At 45.3% G+C, this 27,560-nt stretch overlaps 1 protein-coding gene and 1 long non-coding RNA gene across 6 annotated transcripts in view; one reads left to right on the forward strand and one right to left on the reverse strand.

Annotated features, from left to right (window-relative positions):
* LOC135394226 (uncharacterized) overlaps positions 1–27,560 on the forward strand; it is a 225,320-nt gene that overhangs the window by 53,991 nt on the left and 143,769 nt on the right. The gene's annotated exons all lie outside the window — the stretch shown is intronic.
* Positions 7,123–27,560, reverse strand: part of LOC135394224 (uncharacterized) — a 247,129-nt gene continuing 226,691 nt past the window's right edge. For 3 of the 4 annotated variants that reach the window (XM_064624844.1, XM_064624840.1, XM_064624841.1), the window contains exons 5-10: positions 26,175–26,330; positions 21,775–21,976; positions 17,022–17,203; positions 14,095–14,176; positions 9,589–9,777; positions 7,123–8,781 (exon numbers count right to left, since the gene is read on the reverse strand). In XM_064624844.1, the coding sequence (XP_064480914.1) occupies positions 8,657–8,781; positions 9,589–9,777; positions 14,095–14,176; positions 17,022–17,203; positions 21,775–21,976; positions 26,175–26,330 (936 nt within the window). In that variant the 3' untranslated portion in view covers positions 7,123–8,656. The remainder of the gene's footprint in view (positions 8,782–9,588; positions 9,778–14,094; positions 14,177–17,021; positions 17,204–21,774; positions 21,977–26,174; positions 26,331–27,560) is intronic. The other variant, XM_064624843.1, reaches the window with a different exon arrangement.

The raw sequence follows: 27,560 nt of genomic DNA on the forward strand, positions 1-27,560 counted from the left end.
CCACTAATTAGAGGTTACGGCCTTCAACCCAGCACCTGCCCGTAAAGGTTACGCCAACGTGCAGCTTTTTATACATGATGTTCATTTTTATTCGCAACAGAGTAGCGCTCATTTGGCAGGTGGGGTATGTGAATTTTTGCTAATTAGTCGATCCGTAGTTACAAACACATGCGTCAGGAAATGTCGGAAATGTTTGTAACTACGGATGGGTTAATTTGCGAAAATTAACATAACCCATCTGTCAAATGAGCGCTGGTGTGATGCGAATAAAAACAAACACCCTGTGCGTGGGATATCGACAGACATTTACAGAACACACCAAGGTACCAAAATGAACCAGCAGAAAAGGAGATCTTGAACATATGTATATTACAAAAACAGAAGTCTGTCGAGAGGTGACACATTGTGCACAAGTGCGATTCTGATGTGAGGAGAAACCATGGTCGCTTTACCATGTATGTGGAAAAAAGAACTATCTTCTAAGTGAGAAGCAATGCATAAAAGTGCGAGGAAGCTAGCGAGTCAAAACAACTGACCTATGTTTGCTAAGCTGAACACACCCAACGAAATGGAGAATTGCAGCAGAAAAAAATTTATTCCACATTCGTGTTGCAGAGGCGAGCGCAAATGGCAATACAGTATTACATAAAACGCACACAACCTTGAGGGATATGAGTGTACAGTAACGCAGGAGACACTACATTACTGCGTTATCAGCGTTGGAGGCGCTCTGGGACGAGTTTGTGAGGTACTCCATTGCGCTGGTGACGGTATGTGAACCTGCATGTGGGATCCTGGGAACAAAAGTTTGGGCAATGAGAGTAACATTTACGGAACCATTCAAATCCGTACAAAGCACAAGGTACAAATCAGCATAAATGCGGGAAGGCGTTCACTCCGCGATTGAGTCTTAGAATATCGTAAGAATACAACAAGTAGGAAGCTGCGAATTATATATCTCGATGCATATATCCGCAGCTCGCAAAATGCACGCCGGTGTATTGACTTGGCGACCAAGTAAGAGCAGAAAAGTAGCAAGCGTAAGTGGCGTTCATATGCAGGGCCGCAAAACGCTTGCCATAATCACAACAAACATGCGCTAAGAGCTCTTGCTATCAAAATAACGCACGTACCTAGCACAAAATGTACACTTACCCAGTGTATGAAGTGTGTGAATTAGGGCTGCGGTGGTGACGTTCGTTTTCGGTTATATATTCTTTGCAATCTTCGCACTCACTACACTTTCCCCTCAGAACACCGAAAATATACTTGTTTGCTAGCGACATCTAGCTTTTCCGGTGTTCCTGACGATACTATGATAAACGCGAGGAAAACCACTGATTAAAACAGATTACACTTGTTAACGGACGGACGACGAGCGTTAAGCGTTTCAAGGAAACCGCTCTCAGTGTGGATAGACCTAGACCAGGCTCGGCTACGCAGCGAAATCGGAAATCTTGGTGGTTGCGGCATTGACAATTGTTTTCCACCCTTTAAAAAGAAACATACTATCTGTATTTCAGACTGCGAACTTATAATCTGTGTTCATACAGCATTGATAACATGTAGTTGACGTATAGGTGACGCTGAAACAGATAAAAAATAACAGCGTAGATTCGCAACTGTCGTCTCGAATGGGAGGCTGAAACGCGGCATTATGCTGAAAAACAAAAGGAAAACAAACGATAAGAAACTAACAAAGAGATTATCGTTGGAGATTTCGCTTAGAAGTTACAGTGTCGGAGTAGAGGGTACATTTATAAGTTACAACAAGATGTTTTTGTTTTTTCCGAGATGTAACTTCTATTCGTGTTGTAAAGACATGACTTTGGTCGCTTTTAACTTCTAAATATACGTTACAGTGGTGTAACCTATAAGAAATCTCGAAATCTACGTCTATACAGAAGTTACATGTTTCTAAAAGTTACAATAAAAGGTACGGGTTTAAGAGTGTAGGCAGAAAGAGAGTTGGCGACTGGCGAGTTAAAAGAAATCCAACGCCCACAATGAATTTCGACATCCTCAACATCGTTACGATTGAGCCCGCCGGCAGTAATGACTTTGTAATGTCATTACTTTTTCGCAGTAATTGTAATGTAATTTCATTACATATCAATTGCAGTAATGAGTAACGTAATTTAATTAAATTCTAGCTGAAGTAATGAGTAATGTAATTTGATTACATTGTAGAAGTAATTTACCCAGGTATGATTGTACCTCTACTATAAAACTGCTGTTCATGCGACAACAGTACCTTGTACCTGTTCTCAGGGAAGGATCCAGGGTTGTTTTGAGGAGGGAGGCGGGGTCCAGCCTTGGAAAGCATGCAGTACCTATGGTTAAACAAGACAGGAATTAAGAGTGTGGGTCAGGACTCCGAACATCCGGACCCCCGCACACTCTAGATCAGCGCCTTTCTGTTCTCAACATTTTATGTGGCCACGAAAATCTGATTCCGAAACTGACTGGTGGTGGTGGTGATGGTGAAAGGGCTCGCCGTCGTCGACATCACAGAGGTGGGCAACGCCACGGCTGACGCCCTGGGGGAAAGAGCGTCCTGGGTCGGCTTCTAAGGGAACCGTGCCGACATATGATGATATGTCTGAAAGCGTCTGAGGACTGCTTCACGCAACACTCAGTGGCGTAGCCACGGGGGGGCTCGAGCCCCCCCTAGCTGCCACGGGCCGACCCACGCAAACCGTGCAAATCCGAGGAGAAAATGCTATATGGGCGGGGAGGGGGATGGGGGGGGGACCAATGTGACGATCGCGAAAGTTCTTGCAGTTCCTGGCGTCTATCTACATTTTTAAATGATTTTCTAAGTATGAGCCTTTAAAAATACTTCCATTCTGGAATCTGGTAACACGGCCTCATGACAGCCTAAACGTAATCACATTGTGAACGTTCAAGTCAATTATGCTAGAGTTGCATCTCCTATCTTGCAGTATGCCCAAGTATGTTTGTGGAGGCACACCCAGTATCAGCGCGGGGGGAGGGGGGTCGGAACTGCGGCTGGTATTCGTATCGAGCCCCCCCTACCTTGGGGGTCTGGCTACACCACTGACACTCACACTGCCTCTCAACCACATACGCTGTCTGTTGCGTAGTACTCGCATCCGTTTGCACGGAACGCGCAATTTCGCGGTGGAAAATATGGGTCTCGATGGAAGTCCTATGCCAAGTTTACAGCTGCCGAATAATGCACTGACCCATCAACCCCATTATCAGCTCCGTTTCTTACACGTATGCCGCGCTCTTCACAAAATAAAAGCCTACAGGGGGACGAAGCGGAGCGCGTGCAAGGAAAAAATCAAGAGAGAAGCAGGAGCTATATTGCCCTCTGAATCGAGTTTCTCGTCCGGTATGGAATGTACCTTTCGTAACGTATATTTGCAGCCGAAATTGATACCAAATTCGGCTTTCGGTCTTGTCTTGACCATTTATTACCTCTCATGAAAAGGTTGCGACGGTGGCTCTTTCCTCCCTCGTGCTGCACGGAACCAGTTTTTTTTTTTTTTTTTACGGCAAAGTGGAACATTCTAAAGGAAACACCTTTTCCCTGGTACATTTGTTGTATGGTCGCTGTCGTATCTCAACCTGCGGCAAGTTGTCATGCTGTCCATAGTGTCAGTTGCGGTCAATTCAGGAGGAGCGAGCGGAACCCCTCGACAACTTTCCTGGTTGAAAATCAAGCGTCATGCGCGTATGCAGCTGACATGGATCTTGCAGACCCAGGAAATACTTCCTAAAAAAAAGTGAATACGGCAACGACACTTTGCATACTTCCTATTTACGAGAATAGGTATTTATAGATATAAATCAAATTGATTATTGATGCCCTCCAACAGCAAGGAACAGATGTTCTCATTGTGTCAAACTTCTGCCTTTCGTAATTAAAACGTTCAGTAGTCAAAAGTAAGGAGGACAATGCCTCAGGAGGTTGCCAAACGCGGCCATAATCTGCCCCACTTGAACTACAATATATCGCCATTTATTGTAACTGAAAAATAGACATTTCCCTTTCTATAAGGGACTCGAACACCCTGGATAGAAGTACCGTCCTGCATTTAAACATGGAGTGCAGGCAAATTCTGGCTCTGTCCCCGCGCAGATCCTGCAGCAACTCTGGTGTCTCGACATTTAAGCGAACATTCAAAAACTTTCAATGTTTTACTTTAATTCTAGTATTTGAAGTGTAGCTTAGTTTTAAACACCACACGCTTCTCATTTTTCAAAGGGTGGGTAGCTGTATTAGATCCAGGGATCGGAACCGGAACTGAACCCGAAAGGAAAATCGGAAAACACCGTTATTTTCCATCGAATCCGAACCGAACCAAACCCGAACAATTTTTTTGCTTGTCCTGAACCGAACCGGAACTGAATCCAAAAAATTTGATACGGTTACCGGTTCGGGAATGGGTTCAGAGGTGAAATACCCAATTGTACTATCGACCGACCTTTTTTTTTTTTCGATTACTTATTCTTGTACGATGCCAGACGAGAGTAAAAGTTTGTGACTGTATCGCCAGTTTTTTGCCGGAACAAATGAGGGCCCTGACCGGGTTCTGCCAAAAGGTTTCCAGCACTCGCAATACAATAAAATATCAGAGCCCTGCTACTCCCTTCGGATGCCCTGACCATCTTGTGCAACGAAGAGGCAGTGAAACCGAAACTATGCAAAACTTCGTGCGTTTCCCTAACAACCCTTCGTCTTGTGCAGCAAGTGGTCGTGGCGAGGCAGCAGTAGACGCTTCCTGAAACGGTTATCTCACACCTTCCTCTTACAACCGTGTGCGGTGAGGCTAAGCTCGCTTTCATGTAGCAAAATTACTGCCGATGAACCGGTTAAACCAGGACCCAAAAAGGTAACGGTTCCAATCCCTGTAAGTGTCCCGACCGCTGACCGCGTTTTTTTTTTTCGTTTCTCCCGGAGCCGAACCTGAACCGAACCGATATACCTGAACCGGTTCAAACTGATAATTTCGGTTCAGCGGAGCTAAACCCGAACCGAACCAATATGCCTGAACCCGAACCCGAACTGGACCGAAAAAAAAAAAACGGTTCCGATCGCTGATTAGATCATGGAATATTAAACAATATGTATCGGGCCTAATGGGTGGCACCAACACTTTACCTCCTATACACTATATACGATACAGGGTGTTTTCTTATTCGTTACAGATTTTTAACAAAAAAATTGTGCGAGCAGCGCTGATGCCATTTTGGCAGGCGGGTTGTGCGTCCAGGCGAACATCCTGTAGGACAGCGTATCCAACTACTGGACGCGCCCCAGGACGCATACTAACCCCCCCTGTTCTTCCTGCTGTCCTCGCTCCATCTGTTTACATCGGCACGCCGCTCGTAGCCACAGTTGCTTCGTGGCGCTAGCACGGAATGCAAAAACGGACGACTAATTAGCTAAAATTCATTTATTAACTTATTAATTGGATGTTTTCTTGGGAATGCGAGATAGCAGAATTGGAGCCTGCGCTCGAGTATAGTACGAAGTTGTGGTTTCGGCTCATTTGCATAGCAAAATTTGCAATTTATATCTGAAACAACTTTGGCTTCTCAGAGTGTTCAACAAGGACAATAGTTTAGGACAATAAAGTCAGTAGTTAGACTGTGCGTCCGCCCGGACGAGTAACCCGCCTGCACGAATGGCATCTTGAAAAAATGATGAAAAGAATCTCTGCAGATTTTTTTACGCTTTAGAAGCCAAGATGTCGTTATTGCAGCTGAATTATGTGGCCATGCGGACGTCTTTTCGAAGAGAATATGTAACTACAAGATGAATAATTTTCTAAACCGCATTAATTATCTCTTCAATTACGGTTCACCTACTGATCCCAGGGTTGCGGGTTCGAACCCGGCCGTGAACGGCAGCAGATTGGTGGCACGGTACAAGCTGCTTTGACACGCCGTCTTCCGCGACGAAAGTTAATTGCGGTGTGCCGGTGGGCATAATGAATCCCGAAACCGACCACTGTGGCGTCGCTCATGATCATATAGTGGTCTCGCGCTGTAAAGCCACGAATTTTTATAATTATCTTGAGTAGTAACAGGGTTCGCCAAGATATACTTTGGGGTTCGTAATGTTGATAAAACAAATAAAAACAGTGTCGGGAAGCTAAAGTAGATGTTAGAGGACCTATTATGCACAAAAATTTTATATCGACACTGCCACTTGGCCCGTATCTCGGTGGTAAATCGCCCACCCCATCCCCATCCAATGTATGTGTGTGTGTGTGGCCCGTTTCTCTGCGGATAAATCGTGGAAATTAAAAAAAACCGTCGCTTCCTTAACATTTCTATGGGCGCAATGGGGCAGTGTACCGCCATAACGGCGGAAAATGACGAACCACATCATCATCCCATTTATGTTTGTGTGTGTGTGTGACTGTGTGTATTCGGCTATACCTGTACTTCAGCTCCTTCCGTCAGATGGCGGCACGGTCAAACGCGGCGTTGCAGACTATATGGACTACTGGCCGGGGTCGCGTTATGCCTTGGTGACTTCTTCAGCGCCATATTGGGTGTCATCCCTCTTAGTGTAAAGAAATGGGCGTACCAATCGTAAAAAGGAAAATTTGAAAAGTGAATGAGCAGAACACTTACACATACACAGAAGGGTAGAAAATCCAGCGAACCGGTAAGGAAAGTAATGCGGGAAGAAGAGCCACAGGACGAGAGTATAGGCGATATTTGAAAAGAGAGACGGTTCTCCTCTGCAAAGTCCTCATCATTGGCATGGAACTTGAATGGAATGGAAGGATGATCAGTCAAAGAGTTATGGGTTTATGGGCATATGCTGTTGACTCCATAATAGTCATGAACCCTTTAGCACGTCATCCTGAACCATTTTAATAGCATACCATACCAATGATGAGGACGGTGCCCAGAAGAACAACAGTCGCTGTTCGAAATATAGGCGGCTTTCGTGCCGAGATTCTTCCCTTAACATTTACACACATTAATACGTATGTATAGATGATGATGATGACGATGATGATAGGCTGTTCGCCCCTTGCCGTAACTGAGCCAAAAATATGTAGAGTGTTACGTATTTTTCCATCCGTGACCATCCGGAAAATACGGAGTACATGCTCGCTTTCAAACAGATTCAACGAAGAGAAGTTGCTTTTATTGTCGCAAAAACCGCATTTTTACACACTTCGGCACAATACGAAAACTGTCGGCGAACCGTCCTATTAACAGTAACAACGCGCTAGGCGTCATTGTAGTCTTAAATAAGAGACGTAACAACATATCAACATTGGGCTTCAACGGAACAAAAACAGATTTAAAAGTCACAGTGTTCGCCGACTGGGGTTCAACAGGACACGGAACCACAAATAATGCTCCTCAGATTCTTACAACGAAATTCGTTTCGACGCTTAATAACGTCTGAATGCCAGTCTCATTCGTATGGTTTAGACCTTAAAATAGACGAGTATACATGTAGAGCAGGATAGTGCAGAGAAAAAAACGAGAAAGTAGTTAAGCAGCAAGAGTATCAAGCGGTGATTAAGTATCATCATAAAAAGGAGTGTACACAAGGACGAGTAGATCACCATGAAAACAATCACGGTAACAGTTACATGAGCTCGTAAAAACATATTTCAAGGGCTGGCGTGTACATCCTATACAGGTTCATAAATTACTACCTGTTCCAAGTAAACAATCAGCATCGATATCAGAACGAGTAAAGAGCACCGCACGCTGAAAGTACAGTTCCTTTAAGTTTCCTTTGCTTCGTACATATAAGCCTTTTCGCGCGGCTTCCTTATATAAAGTCATTTAAAGGCGGGAGATATCAGCTTTCCTAAAAGGCAATGGGCAATCTTTTGTGGCTCATCTCCTAGAGTCGACAATACAAGTCAATACAAGGCTCCTTACGCTCAAACAGACAGTCCGTAGCGATTTATTCGTGTGAGGGTTTTATATACCAGAAAGAACAATTGAAATAACAGTCATAAACTCACGGTCATAAATCATTAACATGCAGAAAAGTGAGAATATGTGAGAAGAATATCCAACACTACCTCTAAACACTACCGGCACTGTTGTTTCTTTAAGGACTTTTTTACGGGGATAATTGTCCCTATAAAGTATGACTTGTAATTGAACGAAGGACCACATTGAACGAAGCAAAGCAATCTTGAAAGGAAAGATCGACTCCTCAATACGATTGTAAAGTCTCCAACCATGAGCAGAAACAAAGAAAAACACTTTGTAGGCACACTTGACAAAAAAGGACACGGGAAAAGGCACCGCCCCAAAATCGCGCACATTCAAACTAAGGCACAGGAATGGCACAGCCTGTTATGACATACTCGTACTTCCAGTCACACGTTCGGAGAAATCATTTCGAGTTCGCGGCACAAAATGTTTCCTGCAAACGTTGCGTCCTCTTCCAAAGCTGCCTCCTGACTCACTCATGCGGACGAGTATTAGAGCAAAATGTCCGTTTCTTGTCTCGCTCTCGGTAAGTATTCATTCCACACGAGTCTTACATTGTTCCACTCACAAAAATTGGTTCATACACAACCGTCGCACTGATCTTGCGACGCCAACAGAAGTCCTCTGAGAGTTTTTCGCCAGCGGATGTGACGTGTAGATTGGCATTGGAGTGAGGTTAGCTGAGGCAGTGAGGTCACTCCCACTCGCCGACGTAGACTTCGCGGGCTAGCTGGTAGCTTGGCGACGTTTGCTGGGGACGGATTCGGCCATAGATTTTGGAGTACTCTTCGTCGCTTGATCCTGTATGCATTTGAGTGTCTGTGAATGAAATTGCCGTCATTGGGCGTAACCCACCTCCAAACTTTTGTAAATAAACAAAGATTTTTCTACTCTCTCTTTCAAATTGCCGACAGGGAGATTGGAGGTGCACTCGAGAATGCGAAAGAGAGAGAGAGAGAGAGAGGGAGGGTCTGAGCGACTGAGTGTCTTTGTCACCAATTGTTCTTATTGTAGTTAGCCATTTTTATTTTCCTAAGTGATCTCGAGTAGCCGGCTCTCGTAATGAGTGCTTATTTCACCTATTTTTTCCCTTTTCTTATTACTCAGCTCAACTCGGAGAGAGAGGGGGGGGGTAGGTATAAGAAAGAATGGGGGCCTTCGCAGGCAGCAGAAAAGGGTTAGGAAAATTATTAAGCCTATCATCTTGCCGTGGTCGCACTGGCGCGACCTGTACGTCTTCACTTTTCCTCTTCGATATCTATCTATTCGCTCTTCAGCTCTACATTGCGACTGTTATTTTTATCATCTAAACTATTACGAAAAAGAAAGGAATCACCACACTTCCTGGTCGAGGGATATTCGCGTAACAGAGCAGAAGGGGTACCATCTAAAACTGACACAGACAGTCAGAACCAGAAGCGTCGCTTAGAAAGTAGTCCGCTCGCTTTGGGATTGAACCAGGACAAACCGCGACGAAACACCATAGGCTCAATGACATAGCGAATGTGTGAGAATTTAAATACTTGCACACGGGAAAAGGTTTTCTTTGAAGTATCCAATCCACGCTAGCGAAACTTTTGCGATGCAAGTGAACGGGAGTTTTCGTATAGCAAGTCATTTACTTACTGTTAGTGACAGTTGAACAGCTTCCATATCCCGAGTCGTAGATGGAGCGGTCGGGAGTCTTGAACAGGCTCAGGTAGGCCTGGCTGTGATTGCGGAATATGGGGTGGGGCACGGGATGTGGAACGGGTTCCTGGCCACGCTTCCCGAAGTTTGGAACTCGGGCTTTAAGTCCGCAGTAGTAAGGGTCATCTAAAGAAAGAAGGTTATTTAACATGTTACCCAACTAGGTTCCCAGAATACGGGTAAGTAATTAACACCAGATCGTGATACTAAGGGAATAAGACGAGTCACTAGATTGAAAACACATACCAGCGCAAAATTGAACATAGTTCATATACAGGCAGCAGTGAATGAAGTGCCAGGTTGTATTAAGATAGCGATTTATTAGAAGACGCAGTGTTAGCACGAAATTACAGTGAATAAAGTGCAGCAGCTTCAGGAAAACAAGCGCAACATCTTTTTTTCTTCTTTTTACCATGCGCTTCTTTTTATTATTCTCCACCAATTATACTAACCCGTAGTAGACATTCCAACGTCCATTTAAAGCGTAACTGGCGACATGTATCTAGTTTTGGTGATTGTTATGTATGACATTAATGTGCAGTCCACAAGTAGCCGCGCTACATTTGTAGCACCCTTGCTGCCAAAAGTTAAGTGGCTGGCAGTGGATGGCATTGTTGCTCCGCGGACAGGGACCGCCTCAATGTACGCACTGGGGGGAGCAACTCTGAATTGCATATATCCTCATAGGGCTTCCACAGTATGATGATCAGCGTCAACGGAACGTCATTCGGGAGGGGGTATGTTGAATGGCAAAAAAATAAAAAAGGGGAAGTTTCGCCATGAAGTCAGGTTTGCTATCCCCTAAAAAACGGAAGACTGCTGCTGGAGTAGTCGCTCTTCAGGCAAGCACTGCAGGGAGACATCACGAAGTGCCCGAGAGTCCAGCGTCCCGAAGGAACCATAGTAGCGCACTTGTGACCTCAGCGTGCTCAGTAAGGCCAAGTACTACCGAAAGGAAAAGCTCTGGGAACGCCGTTGGTTTATGTTTTATAAGCACCTTTTACCTCTTCGCCCAGTCTCATTGCTGTGTGCATGTCCTATAGTAATTCGACACGGTGCCTTAGATTTTTAGAGGCACTGATAATTTTTGGGACTGGTTACGTGTTTAATGTTTGACAATTTAACTATTTGTAACTGGTTTGATTTTAGATACAACGAAGAAGCCTAACTCACGCATACTTTAGTTTCTCTTTCTCTTTTAGTTTTATCTGTACCTTTACCTGCTACACCATTCATTTTAAGTTGAGACTAGTTCACGCGCACATTCACCACACTCTGGCGCATCATGACACGTATTCCTCTTTCGCCATAAAACCCAAGTCGTCATCGTCAGCTAGCAGTGAAAAACACTTTGTTCAAACAACAACAACAACGTTTTATTTCAATGAGGATGATTAGGGTGTTTCACTTTGTTACGTACTCATCGTTCACGGAAGCAAAGCAAAAAAAAAAAAAAATACAAAACACAGTTCTAGTAAGCCAATAAATACGGCGTAGCTGTCGAAAAGAGAAACTTTCTATGTCATGTGACAGAGCTCATTATGGCCGACAGGTGCCGCCTTCTACCCTTGGAACGTCACAGTAATCGTTGATGCCGCTACCGACGGCTACCGTATCCTTAGACATAACTTAAGTAGAGCTTTGCATCCGATGCTATTGTCCAGATTTACGACGAAAGGATAGGGGGCGTCACTAACAACCGCTATTAAGAGCCCGGCAGGGAGATCGGCAAAGTCAGGATCAGGAATAAATGAGCGAGACAGTTTAGGTTCGAAGGCCGCCGATTGACTTCCGCTGCATTGTGGCTTCACGCTTGGTTAGTACATGACGTGGATTTGCCCCGTGATTTTACCGTCCGTGGCCTTGATTCAAGATGCCGCAAATGACCCAAATCGAAGTCTATTTCTGTTTCGATTGAGGCACGTGCGCTGGCCGCTAAGTTCGAAATCGCGTATTTTCTTTTTCTTTTCCCCATTTCATTCCTCTTTTGGGCCACATGCGCGTTTTCCGCGTTCGACGAAGTATCGTGCAGAAGGTGGAAAGTTGCCTCTAGCTCAATTTCCGATTTATCAAGTTCCGCTACCGTAGGTTTCTTCGCATTGAACTAGTGTTCTGCGGTGTAGCGCTCCTACTGCAGGTACGTACCGTACTATTACACGAAATGCAGGACCGCACATCTTGTACTCAGTACCTCTCTCCTTCTTTTCCTCCTGCTTCTTTCATTTCTTCTTCCTTTCATACTTTTTAAATTTTGATTAGTTAATCCAGTGTAGGGGTACTGGGGCACCAGTTCGACCCTGTCGCGTTGCAAACTTTTCTTGTTCCCATAATCATCGTCATCATCATTATCTTCACGGGGGAGAGACATCTTGAAACCTGTGACGTCAATGGGACTCATGATCGGAAGGTGGTGGTGGTGGTGGTGAAGGAGGTGGTGAAGGGCCGCCGTTGTCGCCCAGACAGAGGAGGGCAATGTCACCACTAACGGCCTTGGGGAATGTGCGTCCTGGGCCGACTTCTAAGGGAACTGTGCCGGCATATGTCTGAATCATGACCCAAAGGCAGTAAACGGCACAACGGAGTTTGAACTCCATTGTGCAACCGCATTGACGACGTGGGTTTGCAACGAAATGAAGAATATATATCTATTCCTTTCCGAAGACCCTGAGCGTTTACGTAAAACTTAACTGCCTTTGCCACGTCTTGTAATCAATCGTAACCATAATGTATCCGTTACGTTGGCGGCCTTGACAACTGTAGTGGCTCTACGAAGTAATTACCGCGTGTGCGTGGGGAGATACGGAAGTTCCCTTCAGCGGTACTTCAATGCCGCAGAGATACATGCACCCTGCGAGTGTCTCGACCTTTTAAAAGTCGTCTGCCAGTGAGAGGACACCTACGACTTCTTTCGAAAAAGAGGGAGAGCGAGAGCTTCCTTTGACTTTCATTCTGCTGTCATCCCACGGATGTTGTCTTAGAGAATGAACTCCTCCGCGTTTTTACCTACATTCATATCTCGATTAGGCATTCCTAGAACCCGTATCATATAAGCAAAATACTACCGTTGGTGCAATGCTGGTAGACTGCTTCCAGCACCGTGTGTCGGAGATTTCCGGCGCACGTCAAAAGAACCCCAGGTGGTCGAAATTGTCCGCAGTCCTACTCCGCGGCACATATACGCGGCATGTCGCCAGAGCCTGACACACCTTACATGTAAATCTATTCCAACTATACCTATTAATACCGTTGGTACGCTTGTCGTGATGAAGCCAACAGCAGCAGGCGCGTTGACGGAGGATACGGCTAAAAATTCACTCATGCAGCCGCCATTCGAAGTAGGGAAAATAAATTAAGCTTCCGTTTGAAGTGCTTCGCTGAGGGAGAACGACGAAACCTAACACCCGCGTTAAAGTTTACTTCCGGTCTTTGTTCGCCTTTTTGCGCTGTTTTAAAGTGCATGGGAGATCACCCGGATTAACTTTGGAAGAGATATTCTCAATACTCCATTTAAGGGTCACCGCATAGGGCTTACCCCAAAGTGTCAATATACGTCTTGCCAGGCCTCCAAAATCCGCTTCCTTAAAACCCTTTCCCCCATTTAAATAGCGCTAAAAAGAGGCTGCCGCCGCAGAACTGACTATACAACATCGTCTCCCGTCGTACGGTTGCCGAAGTGAAAGGTTCACGTGGTGTAAGAAAGCATTACAGATCGAGGTGACTGTACTCCAAGACTTAAAACTTACGTAATGACAGTTTAACAGCGAGCATCCCCTTCGCGTGGCGGTTGGTTTGACGGTGAGACCCACTCGGTCATCAGAGCTGTCGGCGCCAGCTGCGCCGCGGTGCCTTAATGCAAGATTTCTTGCGTTTACCTACGACCACTTTATTGCGCCATTACAGGGCGCTCCCCGCTGTGCCGGGCAGAGCTGCCCAATTGATTCTGTACGTGGCTGAGAAGTTAGAAAGGTCATTGCAGAAACGGTACGCATGGACTTTCCTCCTCGACATGCTCCAAGTCAGGATACCTTTAAAGTTTTATAATGAATGCTCAAAGCGTCTTCACATCAATAACTGCATATCTAGCCACTCCTGCAACGGGAGCGGGTCTCAGGAGCTGGTGTGTGTCCGCCCAGCGATATGAAGGTACGAGATCGAGTGCATGAGACGAATGAACTGAGGTTATACCAAAGGTTCCGTTCCGAAAGGATGCTCCAGAGGGCGCGAATCGTCATGAAATGCCAATTATATTCCTCGTCGCATCACGCAAGTGTTAACTGCAAGCCAGTATGTTCACGCTGTCGTTGTTGTGTCCATTTAAATTACTTTGTTACTCGAGCCTGTCAAAGTTACAAGCTCACCAAAAATGTTCGGCTTGTTTCTCGAAACGTCGTAAGATACGACGCAGGGATATAACCAATCCAAGACAGAAATTGAGTAACTCACCATAATACCCTTGAGTTTTTTTGCGGTTACTGGAAGAACTAGAACGGCTGTTGGAATCTGCCCTGTGGTCTTCATAGTCGGGCTGTAATTACAAAGAATGCCTCAGAAACTAATAAAGACTAATAATGAAAAAGACGGGACGTATTACAATCACACTTTTCACAGTCATGGTGTTTAAGGAACGTGAAAGCCAACAAGGCAACCAAATTGGCAGGACAGTATAGGCCGAATGCAAAACGCCCTGGTGCAGGAACGCCGCTCACATTTTGGCCATCAGCGGTGACTCAGCTGCAGAAAAGCAGCAACCTCGTGTATAACGATGCATAAAGTTTGTGCCTTGCGATTTACCGCAGAAAGCATTACGGTAAATCCTAAGGAATCACGTCCTTTACAAAGCACAGGTGAAACAATCGAAGAATTCCAAAGCAAAAAAAGAAAAGGAAAGCTATGTCGTAACGCCAGGAATTTCTACACCTCATAAAGGCGCTGCTGGAAACAATGCAAAGAGCAAAAAAGAAAACAATGAGCGAAGCGAGCGCCTTTGTCTGTGCACCCTTAAATTGACCCGACCCACATAGTGTAAAGAAGTGGGCGTCGAAGGCATCCGTGCTTTTTCGTCTACGTGATTCAGACTTAGAGTTACACCAAGGTAATCTAAATGTCCTTTATGGAAGAGATTCCTCGCCGTATCAGTGTCTCCCTATGGGGAACAAGACATGTTTAAAAACGCGATGAAGACAAAGACCTGTAGTATGACCAATACGCTCTTGTAGGCCTATCTTTAGGGGGCACAGGGTAAGAGCGGTAAGGTTAGCGCTGGATGCCATAGTGCAAGGCTCCCATTCGCAGTAGTTGCCATCCGACAGAGTTCACTGCAACACCCGGTGAAGTGTACTGGCTGTGTCACGCAATGGTCGCGCCACGCAGCCCAATCCCTTGATAGCGCTACGAGCTATACGGACAAGATCAGCATGGAGTTGTTGCATCAGAGCGCCTGCGTTCTCGCAGCTTTACCAAACTTAGCAGCAGCGATCTTACCAAGGGGCTGTGTGCAATTTACGCTACTTGATTCGGCATCACTCATTTCCAAGATTGTTTATCTGCATAGCTTGTCTGACGTCATGTAATTTCACATGCCCCGATCATTTTCACATCCTACATAGTTGTTTTGAAACTTTTGTAATCCACCACTTTTGATGGTTCTTGATCAGAGCGATGCGCGGTTTCACTAAAACAGGATTTCATTGAAGGTCGTGCGCGATACAAACACTAAATGTTAGGCAATGATTTCAGGCAGTAAAATTACCACGCGTGCTCGCGAAATGGAGAAAACACAGGCGCGATGCTGAAGAGACCAGTGATGAAGGCATATAGGAAGGCTGAGAGTTTTTCGTCGGCGGACTTCGCGATTAATATCACACCTTCAACATTATCTGCAAAGGCTCTCTATATACAAGGGCTCTTCCTATAAAACTTAACAGTGTGTATCTCCGCAGTGCAAGTATCGTATGCGAGTCCCGCGGCACATGCTGGTTTTCATTTCCGCCTTTGCGAGCTTGCACCAGCCAGTCCGGCGCCATCACGAGCTTCGATCATTGCCACACCGTTTGTTTATAGGGCTTGCCTTTGATGAGGATTATCCACCTCCAAACAACGGCCATTCCAAATCAGACTCGTCCAACAGGATCCGACAGCTACGTGTCTATGAATAGACTGCTGGGAACGTCTAAATCCTCGAATGGAACATCTTTCAGACATCGAACTTCGCGAGCCGTGATGCAAGCGCGTTTGTCCGAGTTGAAAAAGACGTGATCCATCACGGAAGGACGTGCTAACATTGAGACTGGCTACCTCAAAAAGGTACGAGGAGCGTTGTACTATGTTCAGCAGCGTGCATGGGTTCAGCCGTCGCAGCTATAGCACGGGAGAAAAACTGCGGCCCATTAGATGAAGACTGAAGTCTTCAGTGTTTCTTGTGTCATGTCTATTTGAACATACAATTGGTCCCAAGGTGCAGAAGTTGCACTCAATATACATTTTGACGTGTTCCCCATTGCCTTTTTTATTTTTCGGCTCAAGTTCGTTTTTAGAATCTTCCGTGATCTTGATGAAGTAGGTCGTGTATCTGTCACTGTTTTAGATGCGTTTCGAGCAAGAGCATCGCAATACGCCCAAAGGGACAAGGCTGATTTCGTTACCTGAGACAACTACAGTGATAAAAAGATTTAAAAAAAACATTGAAACTACTCTGTTCAATATCGTACAAGCTTTCATGCAGTGGACTGCATTTTATCAGGTAATGCAGTCCACTGTTTTATTTTTAGCTTTAGCTTTGATTGTTTTTGTCTTTTTATCATTGTGTTGACCATACCTAACTCAGTTTCGACATTCCCCGACTGGGACAACCATGTAACAAACATGACCGCGATCATGACGTACAGTTTTAGTGGCGCCTAAGATTCTTCTCAACATGAAACTGATTTTTGAATTGAAAAAAAAAAAACTTAAAAAAATAGATACGATATAAACATTAAAAATGAAAATGGAAATAAAATTGGAAAAGAAAATTGAGAATGAAAACTATAAATTACAGAAGAAGCCTCATGAGTGTGTCCTTAGCGTCCTACATTTAAGTCTAAAAATGCTAACAACTCCACAAATATTTCAAACCAATGTTGCTTGATAGGTTACATCTCTACAAAAGAAACTAAACGCCCGCACAGCACATAAGACAGACTGCCCACTATCATGTTACAGATGTTTTACGTTCCCCGCACGTCCTGTATTTGCAATTTCATTGCGCCGGTCCATCAAAATGTTAAGCCCGACTATCGTGTTGAGCGACACTCTGGGCTTCCTGCAGCGAATCGTCCTTGCTCTCGATGTATGAAAGCGTAAGTAGTATGTCCTTGACGTCATAAACTTACCCGGGGCACATTAACCCTGGGAAGGTCTCTGGGAGGCAGCTTGGGAGGCTTTGCTTCCTTTGGCGGGGTGTACTGGTTCCTGGGCGTAGATCCTGGAAGGCTGTAAGGATCTTCCTCTGGGAGAGGTAACCTGGATCTGTCGAAGATGCTCATCAGGTTTGGAGCGCTCTGTCTCTTCGCCACTGCAGAGAAAGAACAGATGATTACTTAGATTAACAGATGAAAGAACTTATGAATGTCACACATGCATCCTTCACACGTTCCCTGCGATCATCCTAAGTTACCTTTAAATCAGAGCATTTGCGTTAGAGCTGAACGACTCAAAAGGCGCAGTTGCGGTTCCTTCGGTGCCTGCGGTAGCTTCTGTGATTTGTAGAGTATCCCATAGTACAGATAAACGAAGGCGTATGTTCGTATTTTGAACGCATAGAAACCTGCAGCGTCATCTGCTCAGGCCTCTACAACGCACACGTTGTATCGGTGAAGTGATGGTGATGGTGATGTGATAAAGGAAAAAATGGGGATGGGGATCGGTGAAGTATATAATATTATTTCGTAGTGTACGAGAAAGAGAAAGAGTGTACGTTAAATCTGAACGAAATAGAAAGGAACGAATACTGATGCAGTCAATTATAAACTTGAGTATTGCTATGTCATTAACTTAAAGGGAGAAATAATAGGAACTGGGATTATAAAGCCACATAACTATCAGCGCATGATATTGGGTATACGGCTATCAAACATTTACCAAAATGTTGGCAACCACTACAGAACGCCTTAATTCCAAAAGTTCACAGAGTTTTAGAGACCACCAAATCCGATAAGAAAAAGTCTCATCAACACATCTGTTCGACGCCAAAACCTCAGCACGGAGACCGGGTTCAGATAAACTCCATGGTAGACAAACCTGAGCATGGGCAACACGAAGAAACAGCATATCACAAGAGCTCAAAACCAGCAAAAGTGCTGACCGTTGTGGCCGTGTTGGTGTGTTGTTTCTTCGTGTTGCCCATGCTCTGGCTTGTCTACAATGGAGGTTATCCACCGGCTTGCCCGCGTTTATGCCATATTATCTGGATTCAGGTAACACCGGCGATTACAAAAGTCGCGACAGTCCCTGAGACACCTTATGATCTATGCAACTATCTACTCTCGGTAAACGAAGAATACCCGACTTCGTATCTCTGGACAAACCTTGGGAGGTAAACACGTCCTAGTTGCAGGGCCAACTCATCGATGCACCAAGCCTAATTTGAATACGGCTTCAAAGAAAGCTAACTTAATCCGCCGATTGTTGCGCCGAAAGTAGCGCAATCGCATCTAACATCCGTGCGACGCAGGCGACATCGCGGCTCAATGGAATCAACGAGGTCGAACCCCGCAACAGACAACGTTATCTCCTTCTGACACTCTACATTCGTAATGAATATTTGCCTAGCTCTTCAAGTCGGGCAGTTTCGACATGAGCATAAAATACGTGGGGGGCGCAAAGCAAACAACTCGCACCCTACAAATCGCAGGTCAGTCTCCCACGTGAAATACAGCGTGTAGATTGCAATAACCTTGCAACGAGAAGCACTCGACATTTCCCTGTCAAACGAGTGACCCCGTGAACAGCTCAAAGAGAGCAGCGGCCGATTCTCGCTGTGACTGCTCGACAGATATCCATCTCGGTTGGATAGAGCACGGGGGAGGGGGGGGGGGAATTCGTGGGTGCGGTGTTTGTCAGCCGTCGTGTGTATAGGGTTGATTCATGTAGTAACGGGAGCTGTCGTGTATAGTACGAGTAGTAGGTGTGTCTGGTCTCACTGGGTCATGCAGAAATCGTTTGTAATATATGTTCATGCAGACAATGTTTCAATGACGGTGCTATCAGGGTGAAAGTATCGAGCGGATTCAACGCCGCTCTCTTCTAGGATGTGCCCCGCTACTTTTGTTTTTGTGTGGCACATATAATATTTGTGTCGGATGTTCTCTATATAGTGTGAGAACTATTGATTGATTGATTTGTAAAAGAAAAACTATTGTGTGAGAACTATTACATAGCGTGCGTGACATTGGTTGGTTGGTTGGTTTTAAGAAAAAATGAAATTGCGAACATTAAATTAATGTCATCCAGGCACTGTATTGAAACACCGAACACACCACAGCCGGTCACTAGCTTTCCGCCTTATTTATCTATTTCTTCTTCTTATTTTCAGGAGGGGTTAGCGTGGGCGTAGTAGAATTTGTCGGAAGTTAGAAGTAATGATGGTACCCTGATGTTCTTTACTTTAAAAAATATCTCGAATCTAATCCACCGTAGTCGGAATCTACCGACACGAACCCGTAACCGGTTGTGTCACAGCAGGAAACAGTTTACCACAGGGACACAATTTTTCTTTGCACTCCAGAAAGTATCCGAAAAAGCGTGACATCAATCTTTATTTCAAACGTCACCTTGTGGGGCTTTAAGTTCAGTAGCCCACACAGCCTAAAGGAAATATAAAGGAAATGTTTATTATAAAACCAACAACAACAACAACAACAGGACGCAAAAGGGAGCACCGCGGAATACAAATCGCGGGAGGATTTTCTTTAAGCAACGTTGGAAACGTATGTGCCAGTCTATAGGGGACGCAACAAGTGCCACCAATCACATGCCTCCTAAAGACGCGACGCGACGCTATTAAATATCGCCTCTGTATCCAACTTCGTTGTATCCGGACCTCTCTTAGCGGCATATTACGTTATGTAAATGCGTTCGCTGAACCTTCTTATGAAGTGCGGTGCCTTCTGTTCCAGCGTACCCATAATTTCTCACAGAATCGTAAACATTAATTCTGTGGGCGTATCGCGCGGCGTATACGCGTTATTAATAGCGATTCGGCTGCATATCGTCTTTGTGGCGACGTAATCGAATATGCTTTACGGGGAGGAGGTGAACACTTATACCTCTTCTTGCCCTTTTTTAGGGCAAACGCATCACCGAAATGATAGCTCGGGAACCCGTTGGGGCACAGAAAATAAATGGTTGGTCGCGTTTACCTTGCCTACGGCGAGGGGACAGTAAGTCAGGTCAGTAACCAAGTTATGAAGGCTAATAAACTGGCACCGAGGGTATGAAACAATGAAGGGCAGAAAAACAGAAAAGGGAAAGGACCGACACAAAATTTAATGGCCGAGGAGCAAATAGGGGCTGTAGCACAACGTCTTCGGCACCGGTGACGTCAGTAATGATTAATAGAGTGTACCCTTTCCGTGACGCTGCTTGTAATTGAGTCAACCCTTCTTCACCCCTGTTCAAGTATTTCAAGTATCTCGAACCCTTAATCAGTTTCGAGGATCGCCCCCTTATATCACGTCCTGTCCGGCTTCGGTCACTCGGAGACTGGGTTTGTACGTTCGCTCTCGAACAAATAAAACGTCGAACTAGAAGGAAAGCACGTTTTTTCGTGAGCTGTACTTGACCGCTTCAACTTCATGCTCGGAGAGACGGAAACTGAATCTAATAAGCAGATTTCGTATCAAACGTGTTTTGTGGTTTCCACTGGCTTCCACGGGCTGATTTATCGCTTGTCTCAACTCGTATAGTCCGATTTAATTGCAGCGACGGCGCTCGTAAAACTGCTTTGATATTCGTTCGTCGCTCTGCGCTGTCACGGGTATTTGATTTCGATTCCTAGACTTCGAATATGAAGTAGGCAAATAAGAGAAAGGGATTGTCGGTGGCATTAGTAGGATGTTGAATCGCTGTAAATATGCAAATGTAACTTTTACGGCAGTCGCGCATGGGGCGTTTTCATGTCTGCGGAGAAAAGAAAAGCCCTGAAATGTTGCTGCATATTATTGGTACAGCCTAGCCTGTTTACTTTAACGCAGCGAACATGAATTTTATCGGACAATTTTGTGGAACTGATGTTACTGACTATTAGAATGGAAAGGCAGTGAACAGGAGCAAAGCTGACTAAAAACATGTGAAGTCATCTGTACAGACACGTCGCATAGCACTTTGTGCAACGCGTCCCCAGGAAACCCAATTCGAGTGGTTACTTCTTTTCTCTTAAAGCGCTATGCAGGGAAACTGATTTTCAAAAAAATATAGACGCAAGTAAACGCCTCAAGAATTTTGCACCAGAATAAATATGAAAACACAGGACTCTATGTATAAACTACATGTTCCTACTTATCGCGCTCGAAGGGTATTAGAGGCCAGCCTCTCTCGTGTGGACCTCCGAGTCTTCGACATCGCGAAAATGTTAGGTCATCCATCGTCCGACAAGGCGCTGAGGGCACTTGTAGATTTTCTATATACAACTGGGCTTATGGACATTCTATGACTCGCTGAATGTGTGCTACGTGTGCCCTCAGCGATTCCGACGTGTTACACTCACTTGGTCGAAACTTTTGAACTACATGTTGAACTCCATCAATTTAACTCTCTCATCTGTTTGTACTTTCTGTGTGTACGCGTACTGGGGTAGCCAGTTCGACTTTGTCGTAACTCACATCCCCATTTTTTCTTTATCACATCACCATCCTATATACTTAGCACACGGTATACGTATTGTGTATACATAAAATACAAGCGCATTTGTCACATTATCTCCCATTATGTCTGTTTTATCACCTTTTTTCGCCAGCATCAACATCAACATCTCCCATGAGAAGAGATTCACGTGGTGAGTCACGCGAACAAGGCATGACTTTGTTTGGTATATTACATCAACAACACAGTATTAATTGAAAATTGTTTTTTTCCTGGGTTACGTACTGGGCGGCGGCAGCTTGTTCTTGAGCATATGTAGGGCGACGATATTGATGACCATAACCCAGCAGGGGCAGTCAAGGAGGTCGTGATTGTCTTTGACGAAACTGACGCAGCTCACGCACTGCGCCTCCAGGTGCCTGCGGTCCGGGTAAGCACGCTTCAGTTCCCTCGATACGTTCTGCTGAAATTTCTTCATCTCGAACAGCTGCAGATATAGAGAAGATAGAAAATAATTAGGACTCATCCTATCGAAACAGGGTCGTAGTGTCTCTCCCTCCTCCTCCCCAGTACAGCTATCGGTGGTGGCGGCACCTGCTATTGTGTCCCTAATATTGTGCACACTAACTTTCGGTCTTATACGCTATGCAAGTAGGTCAGCTGTGTGCGCAGCTCCCCAGTTCCCCTCTTCCCCTATTGCCCGTGGAGCGGCCTCGTTGGATCCTCTCCCAAATAAAGAGGAAACATTTCAAGGGGAGGCGCACTTGGTTTCCTCTTGGGACCCATGCCCGTCTACGAATACACCCTTATAGCTGTCTCGTGAGTGGACAGACACTTTGCCACGTGATTTCTCTAAACTTCATCCTCTCCCCGGCGCGGAGACAAACTGTCTGAGCTGTGTGTCATGGAAAAGTATAGTAGCAAGTACAGCTCACAGTGCACTTTACGAGTCGCACTTTACTTTACTTTATTTATTTATTGTGACATACCCAAGTGCCTGAGGCATTAAATGGGTGAACATGGTATAAATTGGTATAACACTTCTGCTTGCTTTCGCTTCGAACTTTGCTTCTCCAACAGTAGGACAATTTGAACAGCAGCAGCAACAACAACAACCTTTTTTTGGTGATAATGAGTAGTTCTTTCATCGCCGCAGGTGATACTTTATCCTCAACAGGAGAACAACTTGTAAAACGGTTATTAACTAGCAGATTTTTTTTATACCACAGTTCCACGGATATTTCTTCTGATATTGCGTGTGTTTGTACACTAAACTAGCACGTCATCCTCAACACCTGTGCTCATCTGTTATGCAGCACCTGCATCACTTAAACTGACTGCGACATCATCGCCAGTCAGCCGAAAGAATTCCCCTACCGACTATATATATGTCCCACTCTTCTTCAGAAGAAAGAGAAAACGTAAAGAAGTCCCCGAAGTCAGCGAAGCGTCGATCGGATTATTCGTACGATTTATCTGCTTTTATAGATAACGCATCGTCGCGAAAGGGTTATCAAACCTCGCCAAGGTCCCTCGGAAAGAAGTAGATTTCAATCTCCCCTACGTGATCTGTTTTCCGATCGCCACTAAAGAGGGCTTTTAATTATGCCAATAGGGTACTACGATGGGGAGCTGCTTTTCAAGTTGGACCATCACGAGTGTACACAAGCAAAGAGAAAGAGAGACGCAGAGAGAGAGAGGGCGAAAATGTGGCGCCCTCTCCCGTGTAGCTCAGTAACCCTTTGAGCACATAGCTCTTCGTGGCGGGTAATCTCCATGCGTTCCCCTTTTATTCAGGCTCAGTAATAAGCCGATTTGCTACGGGTGGTTATCTGTATTACCCCTTCGCGTGTATCTTGCAGACTCTATGGAATGTGCGAGAACATGTGCATCATAGCGTGGGGGAGAGGCAAGGCCAAGCCTATAGTGAGTTGAGTGGTTTCTGGTCATGGCTGGATAGTTGTCCGTGCGCCATAAAAACCCGAATCATCATCATCACCTGGTCATGGCTGGGGAAAGGAATATTCCGTGCTGCATGAAACCCCATCATCAGGTCAATATATAATGACGTTTCTAGAACGTGGTTGGCTCTCTAATGTTTCAGAGAATAAAAATTTGTTTGGAAGAGTCACCATGAGCAACCACACGGTGATAATAATAGTGAGTTTCAGTATAACGTACGCTGTCGCATTTGTGTATACGTACGGGATAGCGTAGTGGTTCTGAGCAATGCGCAAAGCTCTGCTTGTAGTGAGTTTCATTATCGTATGCTATCGCCTTTGCGTACGTAAGGGATAGCGTTGGTGGTTCTGCGCAAGCGCAAGACACAAGCAGGGCTTTGCACATTGCACAAAACCACCACGCTACCTCTTACGTACGCAAAGGCGACAGCGTACGTTATACTAAAACTCACTTGTGTCTTGTGTGTACGCAGAGCCACCAACGCCATCCCTTACGTAAGCAAAGGCGACAGCGTACGTTATACTACAATTCACTTGTGTCTTGTGCGTGCGCAGAACCACCAACGCTATCCCTTACGTACGCAAAGGCGACAGCGTACGCTATACTAAAACTCACTTGTGTCTTGTGTGTGCGCAGAACCACCAACGCTATCCCTTACGCACGCAAAGGCGACAGCGTACGCTATACTGAAACGCACTTGTGTCTTGTGCGTGCGCAGAACCACCAACGCCATCCCTTACGTACGCAAAGGCTACAGCGTTCGTTATACTAAAGCTGACTAATATATTGGCCCTTTTGAGGGGCTAGGACCGCGCCAAGGTTGAGTGATGTTACTGATGTAGTTCAGTAGTTGCACTCAGCATGGCCACTGGTCGCAGGTCATGTACAAAGCATAGCCTTTGATGACCCTTTCTGAGGTAAGCCTTTTCATATAAACGTGGGAGATGGAATTCCACAACGCCATTGAAGTGAAATATCGCTCATAATCCCAGCCGAACTTTTTGGTGGTAATATTGAGCTACTAGTCTTCCCCTATGCGTTCGCACGTTCAGTACATTGTCCTGCTTGGCGCCATCACAAAAATATTATTGCGCCTCCACTTAATTGAATCGTTTCAGAAATGTCCTTCTCTAACAACAAGTGTCCCGTTACGCTTAGACAATTTTCATGGCAGAAATACCTTGCGCAGGCAACACTAATTCGAGGATCATGCACTTAATTTATGTATCTACGGTCCGGCTAGCAACAATGTTGCTATCAGTTAGGGTAGCCGTTACACCACAGGACATTTCTCACCCTCGAACGGCGCCAGGAAGGTGGCGCCGCCTAACCGCACAAGAACACGACTTCCGCTAAAAAACCTGTAGATGGCCATTGTGTCTTTGCACAATCTAGCCTTGAGCAAAGATAGCGAGGAGGAAAATAAAAACCAGAGCAGTACGAAATATCCCGTTCCGCGTACGTCAGCGTGGCACAGTCACAGCAATTAACTGTCAATGCAAATTACTTGAGACAAAGATCAGGGTGGGGTTGGTGAATAAGGTCGTTCCTTGAGACCGACCTTCGCTGGAATTTTCTTATCTATGATTTAAACAAACCGTTCGAGAACGTCGAGGAGCGCCTACTTCTGTATGCGCAAAAACATTTTAATTGAATGTCCAGCTCAAGCGCGACTTAATTGTTCGTGTGGGACACTGTCGGAATTTTTCAGTAGGAGCAAGGACACTAAAAATCACGTGCAGTGCAATGTATTGTATACAAGACTGCGCTAGCGAAGCGTACCAGGGTGAACGTGATCAGTTTGTTCGAAAAGGCTTGTATCACTTCATGTATTGTTTTGAAAGAAGTAACCATATGATTTTTTTTCTCTCATTTTTTGCACGACACGACTCCTCAAAATTTCTGAAGCACGCGTTTGAGTCGTGTACTTAATACTAGTACAAGCTACTGAACTGAGACGAACTCATAGGAACAGCCTGTTGCAGAATCATGCATTGTTTGTCGTCCTCATGCCATTCAGTACCCCTACAGCCAGCTACTGCAAACAACCGTACTGCAGGGACATTCCAGCCGTACTGCTCTTCGAAGAATCAAAAAGCGCTATGCAAGTTGTCTATAAATAAGTGAACGCCGTTGCTGTATGCATGTTGGAAGCTTTCATAGCAGTCTTCGTTTACCGTCTGTGTTCTTACTTGTTTTCCTGCCTTCACTGGCACGCTAAAGCCTGCTTCACCTGAAACCGAGTCATGTTGCGCGAAAGCCCACTTTACAGATTGATGGTTTTGTGCAAAAGACAGCAAGCGGTGCAAACACGCAAGTGACACAGAACTGAAACATTCATTACATGCAGTCCCTGAAGACGAAGAACCACATTATGACCACAGGACGTGCACCGCTAGAAGGTTAAGTCAAAACATTAAGAAGGTTGGCATGTCACCTCATTCTGCAGTTACTTTCCATGCACCTTGTGTTTTTGTTGCACTGTCCGACAGGCAGACACAGTGATACGTATCGTACATGTCATTTTTAATTCCCGCAGACTGTGGGAACGGATCACATAAACGCCGCTGGAAGACGTCTGCATGAACGCGTTGAGAAGGTTGTCTGTTGAGCAATTTTCTGTCTTTCACATCGTGAAAGACACATTTCAGGTTGAAGGTCCTCCGTTTCACAGCCCCACGATATAAGCAATTATGACGGACACGTGAATGAAGGTCGCCTACCTTCACTGGCTTCTCCAGCTCCAGGAGTCCGTTGCTTCGAATGATCTCTGTGGAGACGCTGTTGTTTTCACCCGCGATTTCCTTGATGTAGACGTTGCTCTTGCTCACACGCTTGATCATGATGTTGCCGTCGTTGTCCATTTTGATTTTAACTCCCTGCGGAAGAAAAGTGACGAAACATAGAATGTATAATCGCTACCGTTGTGCAAGATGTCTCAACTAACCATCACCGCACACTTTAAGGAAAGACGGCCATTTAAAGAGACTACTGAATGTTGTTTGCACTCGTGTATTCTGAAGATAGACCAGAAGCCAGGGGACATTAAGGGGGAAAACTTACACATACTGGCTTAACGCAACAATGAAACAAAATGTAATGTGACGTTTCTGATGATGATGCCCGAACAGGCACCGAAACGTCATGTTACATTTTGCAGTGTGTGTAAGTTTTTCCTCACTCGTGTATTCTATTTACCAGTATTTTTTCATTGTGCCTAATTAATTAATGAGATCAGAATAATTAGCTATATAACTTTTAAAATATTGGTTTCGGAGCCTAGCTGCGAATTGGCAAGTTCTAGAATGCCTCGAGAAACACCTGACCAACAAGATATGCTTTTTGTGGATGTTTTCCTCGGAGCAAAACACGTGAGCAACGCGCCCCGCAATCGCACCGCGCAGACACGTTGTCGCGTGAGATCTTTTGAACTTCGCGGGCTTTCTTGTTCCAAGATTTGAAACCGGGTGGTAAGGTAATGTGCAGCACTGTCACACGATTACAACGACTCGTGGACTGGCATTCTTCACTGCTTTTCACCAAAGGCCAGGAAACGCGTTCGTCGCCCCCTCTCATGTACAGAACAAAAGAACAGGAATCCCGTTGACCGGCGCAATTTACCACCCGGGATAGAAGAACACACCTACCATACATAATTCACATTTGCGGAAAGCCACCTTCAGCGTGTCCCACTTTCGCTAAGAAATATATCACGCACAGCAGCTGTACTTCGCAACCGCGCGACATAATTTTTCGAAGGAAAAAAAAAAAAAAGGCAAGACAACACAAAGTCCGGGCGGAATAATAAAGGAGTCCCAACGCGACATCACCCAACATTCCTCGTTCCGCCTTCCTTCCAGTTTATTGTAACTCCAGTCGTTTTCGTACCCTTTGCCCGGCCCAGTTTGACGAGCGAACGTTAGGACAACGCACCAACAACATAACTTGCATCGTTGTATCTCTTTTCAACGGAGCTCTAAGCTTTCCGTCGCGCGGTAAGAGACATACAGGAACCATAACCGAGCGAGCTTTCTGTACATCGAACCTCCCGCGTTCTTTTGTCGTAACAAGGGCGAAAAAGGTCTGAGACCATTTCTCCCGTTATCATC

This window comes from Ornithodoros turicata, chromosome 5 (genome assembly GCF_037126465.1).
Source record: "Ornithodoros turicata isolate Travis chromosome 5, ASM3712646v1, whole genome shotgun sequence".
NCBI lineage: Eukaryota > Metazoa > Arthropoda > Arachnida > Ixodida > Argasidae > Ornithodoros > Ornithodoros turicata.